The following is a 14,948-nucleotide window of genomic DNA, read 5'->3' as shown; positions in this document are numbered from 1 at the left end:
TTTCAACTACTAAGTTTGTGCAGCCCTTAAGCACAACTTCCACGTTTAAGAGATCAGGGAAACCCCAAAGCCCACTAACGGGGGACTTGTTAGGTTACATTATGGAACTAACACAAAGGTATGAAAAGGTCTCCAGGATCTATATTAAGTTAAAAACAAGCGAATAATAAACCAAAAGAAAGAAAGAGAGAAAGAAAAAAACAAACCCAGAAAGTGCAGAACAAAACATATATACGCATTAGCAATGATGCAGGAAAGAGGTCAACACAAGCACAGAATAACTTGCAGATGTTAACATTTACATGAAGAAACACTGGGACATCTAAACAGGAAACTAAAAAAAGCATCACCTGTGGAGCAGAGAGGTGAGAAAACAGAGCAGGTGAGGACAGGAGCGGGAGCTCGGTCACCCCCGTATGCACCTTCCACGTCACTTCCCAACCACGGGGAAGGACACCGCGGCGGGACAGACGTGAGGAGCCCTACCGCCAAGCGCAGCCCACGGATGTGGTCTTGGGACCTTTGTCCTGGAAAGTCACCGAAGGCCCCAGAGAGCTCTGGCTCCTGTAGGCCGCAGCTCTCCACAGGTAACTGCCACCGCGGAGAAGCAGCTTCGACGTGCGTTCATTCAGTTGAAACAGTAACTACAAGCCCACTGCGCGTGTGGTATACGCCCACACCTGAACCCTGTGACCGTGACCTTGCAGGGCAAAGGGACTTTCAGGTGTGATTAGTCTGGATTGGTATTACCTTGGACTCTCTGGGCTGTTCTAACGTAACCACAAGGGTTCTTATAAAACGGAGGCAACAGGATCAAATTTTGAAAAAAGAGGTGTGATCAGACCGGCAAAGGCCACAGCAGTGTGCTTCGGGGAGAGGGAGGGGCCACGTGCCAGGAACGCGGGCGCCTCTGGAAGCTGGAAACACGTCCCCCAGAGCCTGGAGAGGGAGCTCAGCCCTGCGCACACCTGGACGTGGGCCCCCGCGGCTCCCTTCTGGCTTCTGACCTCCAGACTGTAAGGCAGAAATGTGTGCTGTGTGAAGCCACTGCGTGCGGGGGAAGCTATCAGCAGCCGTGGGAAACTAAGACGCATGTATAATGTATTTTCCCCAAACGTCAGTAAAGGAAGAGCAGTGATCTGCACTTCCCAGCAAACGGAGGGCGTCCTGATTCTGACGTCTGCTTCTGCGTTTGGCCTGCTGGGCTGTCACACCGCATGTGGCCTCTAGGATGCTCTGCCACCAGCCACCGGAGAGGGGATGGTGGGGGAGGCAAACGTCCTGGCGTTATCAGGAAAGTGGTTTTGGCCACATGAACTCTGCAGAAGGGTCTTGGGGCCCCAGGGCACGTTTTGAAAACCCATGTTATCAGAGGAGAGTCTAACACAGAATTCTGCTTTCATGGCTATTTTATCAGGCCTGGGCGCTACTTCCACTTACAATTTGTACAGAACTTCACAAACTTATAATTTAATTTTATTAATCATGGAAAAAAACACAAAATTAAAGCTGATTCTTTTAAATTTTTTGTGATTTTACCGTGACAGCTTAAACACAAATAATGACTTTTTGGTTTTAGTGCACAGATCTACGTTTCAATTAGCCACCTTTAAGGCACCATTTCTGAAGTAAATTAGTGGTACGCACCTGTCTCAAAGTAGAAAAGATACTGTTTTACCTCTTGGAGGGTTCTGTATCACACACCACCAGCACCTCTGCAGCAGAAGCCTCCGTGTGGCCCCAAGGAGGAGACTGCTGGCCCAGCTCAGCACCAGGAGGGAAGGGCCACCGCAACTGCCCTTTATGTCCACCTCACGTCACCATCACAAAAAGGAGACTCCCTGGCCGCCCGTCAGAGCACTATTTGTCTTAACCAAACACGGGTCATGAGCAACACACGTATCTTTCTGCAAAGTTCTATGTGATATTTAAGCTCTGAATGCCATTTTCTGAAAAAGAGTTTGTATTAGCAAGTAACACTTGCTTCTGTTTGTCTAAGAAGCCATTTCACAGAAATCAACCACAAACTAAATCAACTATTTAACACATGAAACCGAACTTAAGTTAGAATCAAATGCTGTATTTTATTAACATATTCCATACTTTCAAATCCACGTGTTGACAGTCCAGTTTAGGCTGTCAATGGATTTAAGAGTCCATTGAAACTATTAGACTAGATTCAGCACAATCAAAACAAACCCTGCAAGTAAAGTTTTCATCATTAAAAAATTATACCGAAAACGTTTCTTTTCTTCATGTTTAATAATCAAAATATTTCTTCTCTGACTCAATTTCAAAAATTTGATATTATGCAAAATTTGATCAACTATTCCTTAGGTTTAAGAATGTAAACAGGGAAATGTATTCAATTTCTTGTAATAACATATAATAGAAAAGAATCTGAAAAAAAAGTACGTATATGTGTAACTGAACCACTTTGTTGTACACCTGAAACTACCACTGTAAATCAACTACACTTCAATTTAAAAAAAAAAAGATAATTTAAGCATGATGGCAGCCTAGAAACAGCCCTGGGGAGCTAAGAGGGAGAGGGAAAAGCCTCGCGGTGAAGCCCAGAGAACTGACAGGTATGAGGGCAGATCCAAGGACGCAGGTCCAGGGCAGTGGCCTCTGTGCTGATGGCTCAGAGAAAGGCCCGCTGACCGACGGCCACACGGAGGAGCTTCCTCAGGCACATTTCTGCTCACGTGTGAGCCCTCCAGGAGAGAAGTCCCATCTGACCGAGGGTCCGACGTTCTGAAACGTGGGAAGCCTCTCTGATCCACGCCATCAAGGCAAGGGCCTCACCCCTGCTCCGGGGAGCGGCCTCGCTGTGCGCACGGTGCACTCCAGACTCAGCACGACCAGCAGCCGGGGCAGCACTGCTGCCAGGACTCCCACTCGCAAGGACCAAGTGACCACTGGGCACAAGTGAGAACTTGTAAATATCAGAGGGTGTGGCAGGGTCTCTCCGAGGTACCCTGCTCTGGGAGGAGGGCTAACAGCCACTGGGAGCAGCATGAGCCCATGGGCAGCGCACCGCCCCCCAAGCACCTCCCGGCCTGAGGGCGTCCGCCTCCTCCTCGTGGGCGGGGGCGGAGGGATGAGTCTGCTGTCCCCACATCCAAGGCCACCGCCTCAGCCCCCCAAGGCAATGAGCAGGAAGAACGGCTCAACAGTAACGACTACATCAGTAGCACCATGTATCACCATCATGTAATTCCACCACCAACTTTTTAAAATATCAGTTTCTGTATTATTTCAAATATGACCACTGCACAGCTACATTAACATAATGATGTTTAAAGACAGAGAGTCTGGGTTTCATTGAATGACTCTTACCTGATGGAAGAAATCGTCCATAAAATGGTCCTTTTCAACAACAACAGTTGTGTCCCCGTCATCATTTTTCCTACACTAAAATGAAAAAACATAAAACGTAAAATTCTGGTTTTAAAACTTTTCACGTAGGCGCAGACAGTGAACTGACGGACAAAAGCTACCCTGTGCCTACAAGATCTCAACTCCCTGAGAGCAGCGGAGTGCAAGGAGCCGGCAGCCCGCCAGGCCAGCGACCCGGACCCTGACCCCTGACCCCGGCCAAGGCAGGGGCGGGGCGGACGGCTGCATGCCTGGGGAAGCAGCCCCAGCCCAGGACAGCAGCTGGGCTTCCCAGGACTGAGCAGGGGACAGCCGTCCGTCCTCACAACGCAGGTCAACAAAGCACAAGCCAGCTCTCTCCCCCATGAGTGAGGCCGCTCGCGCTGCACGCTCTCTGTGGAGACGAGGAACACTGACACCGCTGCCAACTCTTCTAGGCTATACGATGATTTTCAACGACCTTTCACACTTACTAGCTGTTTATCATTTTTCCCTGAGTAACGCCCAGCCACGCCCACATGAGTCATCAATAAACGCCTTAACAAGGAAAAGACTTAGCCAAGAAGATAGTAGTGAGTAAAACTGAGGGAGCAGCACCTGTGATGCTCACTGGGCGGAGCCAAGCTAACTGTTAGGAACCAGGTCGTGTGACAGGTTTCAAATAACATCAAAGAGTAAAGACTGAGATATTCCAGGCCAACGGTTCTCCAACTTGAGGTGAATCAGAAGCTCCTGGAGGGCTGGGTCTCTGACTCAGCAGGGCTAGGGAGGGGCAGGCTATGAATTTGAGAACACTCTAGAATATTCCAGAATGTTGCCACATTTCAACAAGTTCCAGGTGAAGCTTCTGGTCCAGGTGCTCCCCTTGAAGAACTACCCTTCTGCACAGGCAGAACATCCTAACCGTGAGAAGTCTCTGGTGGGAAGAAAGCGACTTCTGTCTGCAACTATGGGGTGGCGGGGACCATGTCAGACACCGGGGCCTGGCGTCTGGACCACACAGTGTTCATCCAAGTCATGTGATGCAAAATCCAGTAAGAGCTGTGGAATTCGAGAGGAAAAAGGAAAGGAACCCTGCCAGAACACAGCGCAGGAAGCCGTTCTGAACCATCTCCCCGAGGACACGAGGATGAGTCAGCTCAGTTCCGACCTTGCCGCAGCAGAGGTGGCGGTGCATTTCAGGAATTCTCTTAACCCTTGGGAAAGTCAAAGTCTTTAACCGCTGGAAGTCTGAAGTGTAGCTTTATTGACCTACAACCCAGGAATAATTTGGAAACAAAATTCCACTAAAGTTAGCTAAGAAAAATTCTGCAAAATTAATAAATGTTTAAGAAAGCACAATAAATCCTCCCCCTGCACCATCCACAGCCCTCACTAAGGCAAACCGATTCTGGCCTAAAAATCAACAGTAAACTTTCACCACCCCGTGGGAGATCTGATGGCATCTCCCTTAGCCGGGGCCTCTTCTGGGCACAGATAAGACAATCCGTCAGGGTGAAAGGAGAAGAAACGTGCTTCTCTAAGATAGAGGCATGAGCCCCCTACACAAGGGGCTTCTATGAGGGGACTGTGCAGAGTGCGTTACCAACGGGGCGACACAGCACTGAAGCAGCAGGGCAACGTCCGACGTCCGCGGGGGGGAGCAGAGCCACCTCGCGATGGCAGATGGCGCAGGTGCCGTCCAGCTGCAGGCAGGGACCGGCCGCCTCTCAGAGCTCCTGAACGCACTCCCCCGAACGACTCTCCCTTCTCCTCCCGCTGGCTCCCCAGGGCCTCCCCGAGTGGTTTTCCCAGCAGTGCCCTGAGCTGCGCTGAGCCACCACCCTGCTCTCTCATGACTCCAGCTGTCCACCAAGAGGCTGGAATTAAGCAGCAGTGCTAGAGAACGAGTTTCATTTGTGTTCCGTCCACAGGACAAGTGTTATAGGCTGAACTGTCCCTCAAAATAGGTGTTGCTCACCCCCAGGACCTCAGCCTGTGACCACTATTTGGTAAAAGGGCCTATGAAGGTGGAGTCAGTTAAGAGGAGGTCGTGCTGGAGCAGGGTGGGCCCTGAGCACAACGTGCCTTGAGTCCATGTGAGAAGAGACACACACACATGGGCGGATGGCCGTGTGATGAGGGAGACAGAGGTGGAGTGCCCAGGACTACCAGCCCCCCAGGAGATAAACAGCAGGCGGGATTCTCCCCACCAGGTTCAGGGGAGTGCGGCCCTGGCATCCCGACCTCAGGCTTCTGACCTCCAGAGCTGGGAGCACGCAGCTCTGTGGTTTTCAGGCCCCCAGCCCGTGGCACTGTTCTGAGAGCCCCAGGTGATTCACACTCTAAGTAAGGACAGAAGCACATCGGCCCCATCCTTTCTTTAATGAACCGTGCTAATTAGCCAAGACAGTCACCTTAGCTCTCCCAGCAAGTAAACAGTGCCGTCTAGAGGAAAGGTCACCACTTCAGGAGTTGCAGATCTGGGTTCTAACCTGCTTACCAGCAGCGCGTGGACCTCTCGGAGTCTGTCCCCTGCGAGGTGGCGAAGACACCTGCCCCTCCTTCGGAGCTGGGCGGGGCTGCAAGCAGAGCTGCTCACCTGGGCTTCAGAAGCGGCATTATTTTCACAGGGAGAGCATGAACCAATAAAGGCTTTTAAAGTCGTTTCTGGTCCATGCTCTTAATTCCCAGCAAAGGAGCACCTGGAGACAGAGCGGCCAGCAGCCGGCCAGCAGCAGAGAGTAACGCGAAGGCCACCCCACCCACGCCGCCGCAGGGCCCCTCTCCGGTCCGCAGAGGGCGGTGCGCACGCAGGGCACGGGGGTACAGAGGGCCGGCCCACCCCATCCCCCGGGGCCACCTGGGGCCTGTGCACACCTCCACAGCAGACACATCCTGGATGGCCAAGCAACGTGCCATGGCCTCCAGGCCAAGATGCAGCGCAGCTACTGGAACCAGGGTGCCCTGCCCTCACAAAACTCACCACTCCGCCAACTCTCAAACCACGAGAGTGGCCCTTTACCTCCAGCTCACAGTCACTGAGCAACTTAAAATACTTTACGTAGGGGTCCTGATAACTTTAAGATCCCCATTCAGCCAGGAGGAGGTGAAGGGCCGCCCCAGACATTCAGGGTGAAGAGTGCCTTGACCATCAGATTCTGAAAGCCCTTGCTCTTAGAAATGCACAGTCCCCCTCCTCCCAGAGGGGCTTCACCTCGAGCTCTCCATGCAAAGCCTGGCTCCCAGGCGCACCTCCGAGCCCCCCCACTCCCCGCCGCAACACCGTCCTCCCCCACCACTGGCACCCTCGGCGGGGTTTAACCATCCCCACAGGGCCCGCATTTCCCTGTCTCCCTGTGGCTGACCACTCTTCTCAGCTAGGGGTCTCGGGAGGAAAAGATGCTGTCTCGTGCAGCTTGGGGCCAGGAACAACAGGGTCAGATGTCACCACAGAAGTAGTTAACTTACCGCGAATTCAACCAAATAAGCACAGGGAAGGGGAGCGAATGAACCTGAAAGTTGATCCTCAACGTACCCATCACCTGGGTTCAACGATGGTCCACCTGGTACACACCACCACTCCCCCCGCCCCTGGACGCTGGGTCACCTCCAGGCAAATCCCACACGTGAGATGCCCGCTGTGTGCATGACACGCCACCACCCTGAGCTCACTACTTCACCTCCGCTCTGGGAAAGAAACTCGTATTTATTTCATGGCTCAGGAGACAGTTTCCAATGTGACACTCTGTCTCCGGGAAGTCAGTCACTTAACTGTCACATCACATACTAACCACACTCCGTGCAGCAGGCAGTGAACAACCACTCACTCTAGAGCCTCAGCTCCTCCTGGACGCTGAGACCCATGTGGCATATGTGATCTTCACGCACAAAGCCACTCACTTGCTGCTAAATCATGTTTCTCTACCTGCAGACCAAGAAGGAGCCGGATAACCAGCAGTCTGTTTTCTCTACTGCCTTCTCTTCCCCTATTTTTAAACCTAAAGCTTGTATTTCTTAGTTCTGTCTGGAATTCTCAAAACTACGAAACATTAGGAAACAGACCCAACAATACCACCTCCGCTTTCCCAGTCACAAAAAAGAAACAGGAAATGACTGCCAAGCAAGGCCGTCTCATCCGAGCTGCACTGCTGCCCGCCTCAGTTCTGGGGGGGGCCACGTGCAGCCTCTGCAGCTGGGATGCGCGGCCCGGGCCATAGCCGCTGGCCGCCCGCGACAGGCGCCTGCAGTAACAGAACGATGGTGGCACAGCGTGTACTAAAGGCAGCGGGAACACTCCTGTATGACACACTGGGTTTCCAAAGTGTCAAAGTGCAAGATAAATATTCAAACATCAGCACTCCGTTTCTGGTCAATTTGAAGACTTCTCCTTAGAGGAGCATTACATTAAAAATGCCATCTCTCTACGTGAAAACCATTGCGAGGAAGAGACGGCAAGTCACTTCCACGTTTAGACTGTTGAACAGAGAAGAAAACTTTGTCCCTGGAACGCTTGCTGTTTAGCTAATTCAGAAGCTGAACTGTCACAAATTAGGAGGATCCAAAGTTGGATAAAACGCTGGATTTTTCTCCACGTTGTTGCCCACATACACACGCCCTGGGGCGTTACACGTGGTAACCGTGGGGAGATCATTACTGTGAAACAGGCACAGCGGTCGTAGCAGCTCTGCTGATAGAACACATTCTTTTTTATTCAAAATTAAATCGCTTGAGTTATAAAAGAAAAGAATATTTGTAATTAAAAACAGGTAAAAGCTAACTGTTGGCCAGTTTGTAATTATGGCACCAAATGTAACATTTCCCTTATTTTTATATAATCAGTTTTATGCTTGATGGTAGATTATCACACTTTTTCTTGTTTTGTATTTTTACTACGTATTTGTCTCCATAATTAATATTACGTGAATACTGTCTCACAGACACTTACACTTCGAATAAATAACACTGCACTGCACAAATGCTTCTGCGATTTGACCGCTCTTTCTCTCAAAGACTCGTTGAAAGACTTCTCACCTCTGCGCACCACTGACAATCGCGCATTGCCCTTCTGTCCTTCACACCAACCCGTCCCCACAGCGGAGCCTAGGGCCGGCGGTGTCTCGTGCCAGCGCACACCTCCCAGACCCGTGCCTGGCGCCCCCTTTTCCTCCTTCAGCTCTCCCCCCGCCCAGAGCCCTCCCCCGATCAGAGCTCCCCATCAGAGACCCCAGTCACAGCCCAGCCCCAAGCAGCCCACACCCACTCCCCGTGTTCCATTTCCCTCCCAGAAGTTATCATGAGAGGCACTTGATTACTCGTTACTCAGCTGTTTCTTGTCCACTCCCCACCACACGGTTCACGGGAGCAAGCGCTTCAGTGTTTTGTCCCATCTCACGCCTGAAGCAGTGCCGGGCACACAGCAGCCATTCAGTGGGGTCAGCTGAATGAACAGATGAAGAGCAGAGACAGGAGGCAGGGCAGGCAGCGAGCAGAGCAACTGGGAAACAGAGACACAGAGACGCACACGGTGCCCAGCAGCAGTGCACAGCAGATGAGGCTCAAGGACGACACTCTGGCTCCATCCCTGCACGAGGTCCGAGGCACCAATCCACCCTTTCATCAGTCCCCTTTTCTAGCTAAGAGGTTTCTGTCCCATGCAACCAAAGGAGCCCTGAAGACAACGATTTCATCGTCATCTGCATTTTCCCGACCACAGGTGTTTTCACCGACTCAACACACACCTAGCAGGTGCTCCGTGCGGAACACTGAGGCTTCAGAGCAACCCTGACAGCACCATCTGCCTGGGAAAGGGTGAAGAGTCTGGGGGGTGGAAGGGGCACAGGAAGAAAACAGGACCTCACGTGCACCCAGAAGGAGCAGAGACAGGAAAACAGCCATCTATGGGGACACGCACGAGAGGGAAGGAGGGCCGGAAGACTTCCTGGTGCGATAACTGAACTGAGAAGGAGGTGTGGGGCCAGCAGAGAAGTAGGGGGAGAGACCGGGAGCAGCAGATGCAGAGGGAGGGCACGCTGGGCACAGCAAAGACTGGAGCGGGCACCCTGCAGGCAGGGAGGGCGGAAAGGAGGAAACCTCTCCAAGCACTGGCTATCTCTTAGGTCTCTGTAAATGCAAAACGAATGACTTTCAGTAAAAGCAAGTAATTCACCTGCAGAAATGCAGATGCTTTGCTTTTGCTATTTTATTTTGTATGCAAACAGCTACTTATCATACTTAATAGGGAAACTATAGATTCTAACTGTGGGAACTGTCTGATGACATACTAAAGGTTGGCAGAATTTCACAAACTATGAAATTCTAAACGATAAACATACACAAAATTATACATATATTCAGAAGTTAAATTACGAACGTATATGAAATTCTTAGTATTTTACATTTCAGTGAAGTGTTTAGAAAAAAAGCTTTTACTTTCTAATTTGGAATCTGAATCCTTCCAACATAACATTCCGCACCACAGGTGAAATCTGACCTGCCAAACAATAACTTTTAAAATATCTGGGCAGCTTTTCCCGCCCTTTAAAAAATTATACTTGGAATTCACCACCTTGAATCCAGGTATTAAAAACAGTAATTTTCTCATAGGTCCACTCATGAATTCCACATACCTACTATGTTTATTACCCTGCAAATTCCCACAGCTGATACTTGCAGTTTTACTTTTTGACTATAATCAATGTAGCCAGTTGCATTCACGAACTTTTTTTTAAAAAGGTAATTGAAGTATAGGGGGTCATTATCTTGCAGGATGGTGAGTCCATTTTGATTTACTTGCTTACTAAACATGTTTCCTCGTCTCTCTTTGCTCTTCCTTTGCTGGGCTGTGCTCACTCACAGGACTCGGCTGGTTCATCTCTGCATCCTCTGCCCCCAGCACACTGCCTCGGGGAGAACTGACAACCAAGTGTCTGTTGAATTTGGGGGGGGGGAGTCCTTTCATTTTTTCAAAAATCAGAAACATGTTTCTGGATTTAGAGTTTAAGAAATTTTAGGCTAGTCACCTAAATTTTCTGCACCCAAATGAATTGGTTGCTCTAAAGCAGAATCATTGGTCAGAAGCAGCTGAATCTGTATCTGACAGATTGTCCTGGACATCCTAACTTTTAAGTCCTTTCCAAGTAGTTTCCAGTGCTAATTCTTTTCTCAGTAGCAATCACTAACAGCTAGTAAGGGAAACTTTCAGAAGGCATCACAAATATTTTGTCTATGTGGACATCATAAGCATTTTAACTAACAAAATTAAATATTAAACTTCACCCAGGAAAAAAAATCAGCTATTTAGAAACATGATTGTGAACGGACATTTAACTACCCCAAGAACTACTTGGAAAGGGCACACTTCCTGAAAAAAGAATTTTAAACTTTTATATCTGATAATTTTCAGATGAGCTGTTAAATATTACAAGTTATTAAGCTTAAGTGTGTCGAATTCAATTTTAACTTAATATTTTATGCCAAAGAGAAGGCTGCTTTCTGTAAGTTCCTAAAAACATTCAGAAAACTAGTAAATACTAACAGCACTTGTAATTATACAGCATTTTCTCTCCCCTGCCTTCTCCTAGAGTGTCACACACAGGAGACAATTTTGTTTCACAGCTTCTTCTGTGAGTAGATAAGATGTTATTTCCATTTTATACACAAGAAAAACTGAAGTTTTGAGAAGTTTAAAAATTATGTGCCCAAGATCAGAGAACTCCAGATGCAGAAACTTCCAATAATTGGCTCCACGGTGTCCTCTACAGCAAGATGGAACTGGACTCGAGAAGGTGACTTCTCGCTCTCAAATTCTAGACCAAAAGAAGTTTACGTGTTCTTATCAATACTGCTGTGGTAAGAGCTGAAATACACATATACCTAAAGAGTGACAAATAACTGTCTTATTTTTTGTTTTGTTTTCTGTTTTTTTAATTGAAGTATAGTCAGTTTACCATGTAGTGTCAATTTCTGGTGGACGGCATCATGTTTCAGTCATACATGTACATACATATATTCCTTTTCATATTCTTTGTCATTATAGGTTACTATAAGATATTGAATACAGTTCCCTGTGCTCTACAGTAGAAATTTGTTGTTTATTTTATATGTAGTTGTTACTACCTGAAAAATCTCTAACTCCTGATTTATCCCTTCCCATCCCCTTTCCCCGGGGGAACCATAACACCGCATTTATTTTTCGCTAATCAAGCCAAGAAAAGCTGCTTATATATTCCACTGACAGATCTTGTTTACTATTTCCCTCTATCACATAAATTTGGTTATCCTCTCACACGCAGATACATTCATCATTTCTTCATTTAACAAATACTTGAGTTCCTAACAGTAACAAGGAAAGGTATCCCACTGAGTGAGACAACACAACAGGAATTTGCTGTTTGACATGATGTGCACCTCCGAAGTGCAGAGATCAAAGTATCTGACCATTAGGACCTAGAGATTATCATACTCGGTGAATGAAGTCAGACAGAGAAAGACAAACACCATATGATATCACTTATATGTGGAACCTAAAAAGAAAGATAAAAATTGTATTTACAAATCAAAAATAGACTCATGGACATAGGAAACAAACTATGGCTACCAAAGGGGAAAGGGTGGGGAGGGATAAATTAGGAGTTTGGGATTAGCAGATACACACTATTACATATAACATAGATAAACAACAAGGATCTACAGTATAGCACAGGGAACTATATTCAATTTCTTATAATAATGGAAAAGAATCTGAAAAGAGTATGTATGTATGTATATGTATAGCTGAATCACTTTGCTGTACACCTGCAACTACCATTGTAAATTAAAACTACATTTCAATAAAAAAATAAAAAGTGTCTTATCATTAATAAAAACGGGAAAGGAAGAAAAATCACTATGAAGAAACTTTCAGGGAATGAGGGTAAAGCTAATTTCCATGATTCTAAGGAAGAATATTCATTGCCTTTCTAAACCAAGACTCTTCATCAGGGCCACAGAACATGGATAATAATCTGAGGGGCTATTCTCTCTGCTTACTGAGCACGGGACAGAACTACATTCATTCTAGAAGTTAATTCATTATATTCAATGGATGCTTTAAGGCAGTGGGTCGCCTGAGGTTCTGTGTACCGGGAAACAAAATGTAAACATTCAGCATTATTAGTACTTGTCTTTTTAAAGAAAAAGTTATAGCTAATTCTGTTGACCTAAAATGTCTCAATCCTTCCACGTTCTATAAACACCCACTAATTTCACTGTCACCATCTTTCACAGCACTGTCATCCTTAACACACGCGGAATGCATCGAACTCTGTTCCAAATCCGAAAGAACAAAGTACTTTTCTCTTACTAAAGTGACTGGTATTTGCTGTAGTTACTCCCTAAGTACCTACGTACTCCACTAGCTGGTGTATTTAGAGGTTAAGGTCGAGTAAACAAACACAAAGCAAACTATTTACAGCGGAAACAAAAGGCTGGGCTCTGGCTCCTACCCGACTATCTCCTCACTCAGAGCATCCAGCCCGGGCTGAGCGGCCTCGCGGGCATTCACTCCGCACTCATCTACGGAGCTCCTGCTGCGTGCGGGATCCTGCCGTAGCCCCCAGGGATAAGACACGGCGCAAGCGGGCAAGTCCCTGCTCTCCAGGAGCGGACACCCACTGGGGAGGGGCCGACCGCAATTAAACGGGAAATTTCTGTTCACGGTAAGTGCGGTGCAAAGACTCAAACTGGGCGGGACTTCAGGGACGAGATCAACCTGGAGACGCGGCAGAGCCTCGCTCAGGCACGGGGGTTCAAGGCGCAGCCCGGCCACTGGCCTGCGACGCCCTCTCAAAGCCCAGCTCCCCCGGTGCAGAGCCGAGGGCATCGCTGCTCCTGCCTCTCTGCTGTCGGAGCGTCCAGGACTCGGAGGGGCAGCGCCCGGCGCGGGATGCTGGGGCGGGGAAGCCCTGCGCCGGGGCTGCTGGACCCCGTCCCGCGCCGTCCCGCCCGCTAGGCCGCCGGACCGGGCCGGCGCCTTGCCTTCCCGCCCACCCCCGCGCCCCTGGCTCACCGCCCCCCGCCCATCCCCGAGCCCCTCAGCCTCGCCCCGCCGGCGCCCCCCGCCCCCGGCCCCTGCCCACCCCCGAGCCCCTCAGCCCCGCCGGGCCGGCTCTCCCCGGCCGGCGCCTCCTCTTCCCGCCCACCCCGGCTCCCCCAGCCCCAGCCCGGCCGCGGCCCCGAGCCCCCGCACCCCCAGCCCCCGCCCACCCCCGAGCCCCTCAGCCCCGCCGGGCCGGCTCTCCCCGGCCGGCGCCTCCTCTTCCCGCCCACCCCGGCTCCCCTAGCCCCACGCCCCTGCACCCCCGGACCCCGCACCCCCAGCCCCCGCCCACCCCCGAGCCCCTCAGCCCCCCCGGCCGGCGCCCTCAGCGCTCCCGGCCCGAACCGCTATTCGCCCGCCGCCCGTCTGCCAGTCGCTCACCGCCGTCAGGTCCGGCAGCCGGTCCCGCATCCCCGCGGGCCGGGCGCCGCGCCCCGCCGCTCAGGCCTGCACCGCCGCCTCTGGCCGCCCGCAGGCTCCCGGGGGCCGCACCGCTGCCTCAGCCCGCCGGTCGCCCTCCCCTCCGCCGGCGCTGCCACGGCAACCGCGCCCGCGAGCTCTGCGCATGCCCGGCCCGCGCCGCGCCCAGGCCCACGCAGACAGCTGGAGCCTTCCTGTGGGAATGCCGCGGCCCGAGGGGCGGGGCCCGCCGGGGAGGGCGGGGCCCGCCGGGGAGGGGGCGGGGCCTGTTGAGGCAAAGGCGGGGCCCGGCCCAATCGCATTCTGGCGGTCTCTCAGCCAGGTCAGTTAGGTGTGCCTTTTGCCCTTCTTGATCTGTTTCCATGCTTTCGCACTCATTTTATTTTAAAATTTAGTGAAAAATTTGGTGACAGATTTAGCAAGCCCATGGAAATGATCTGGGTGCAGCTTTGCATGGACATACCCTGAACACAGGCTTTCTCTTTAAGGATTCGCAGCAGCTTTCTGTGGGAGTACAGCGCAAGAGAGAAAGGAAGACACGTAATACTTAAGCAACATAACTTGAAGTTAAATAATATAACTCAAAATGGCGTGAGTTGGTAATATGCACAGACTCAGGCCTTGGGATGCAGTTCAAGTGTGAGAAACGGGCAACACAGAAGCAGACAAAAGAAAACAGGGGCGCGGACAAACGGGAGACTTGAGAGAGGGTTGTCTACAGCAGATAAGTGATCGTGGAAGGTGCCAGAGGTTAGGCTAACAACAAAGGGAGCAGGAACAGTCCCCAAGAGCACTCTCACTCCTGACAGCAGCCACAAGTTCGGGAGGTCCCCCAAACCAGCCTTAAGTTCAATAATTCGCTAGAGGGACACAAACTTTACTAAAAACTGCAATGCTCACAGTTAGGTTTGTCACAGGGGCAGGAGACAGATTAAAGTCAGCGAAGGGCAGACGTGCATGGGGGGTGTCCTGGCTGTACCCAGTGTGTGGCTTCTGTCATCTTCTCCTTGGGCAGTGAGGACGCATTGCTTTCAAGGCATTGATGTGTGTCAATACACACGAAGCTGCCAACCAGGAAAGCTCACCCAGG

At 50.4% G+C, this 14,948-nt stretch overlaps 1 protein-coding gene across 2 annotated transcripts in view; it reads right to left on the bottom strand.

Moving 5' to 3' along the window:
• STX2 (syntaxin 2) overlaps positions 1-14,031 on the bottom strand; it is a 31,964-nt gene extending 17,933 nt beyond the window's left edge. Inside the window, exons 1-2 of one of the 2 annotated variants that reach the window (XM_032471250.1) lie at positions 13,820-14,031; positions 3,343-3,417 (exon numbers count right to left, since the gene is read on the bottom strand). In XM_032471250.1, coding sequence (XP_032327141.1) covers positions 3,343-3,417; positions 13,820-13,849 — 105 coding nt within the window. In that variant the 5' untranslated portion in view covers positions 13,850-14,031. The remainder of the gene's footprint in view (positions 1-3,342; positions 3,418-13,819) is intronic. The other variant, XM_032471251.1, reaches the window with a different exon arrangement.
• Between the last annotated feature and the right edge of the window lie 917 nt (positions 14,032-14,948).

The sequence above is a fragment of the Camelus ferus genome, chromosome 32 (genome assembly GCF_009834535.1).
Source record: "Camelus ferus isolate YT-003-E chromosome 32, BCGSAC_Cfer_1.0, whole genome shotgun sequence".
NCBI lineage: Eukaryota > Metazoa > Chordata > Mammalia > Artiodactyla > Camelidae > Camelus > Camelus ferus.
This window is presented reverse-complemented; position numbering and strand designations above follow the sequence as displayed.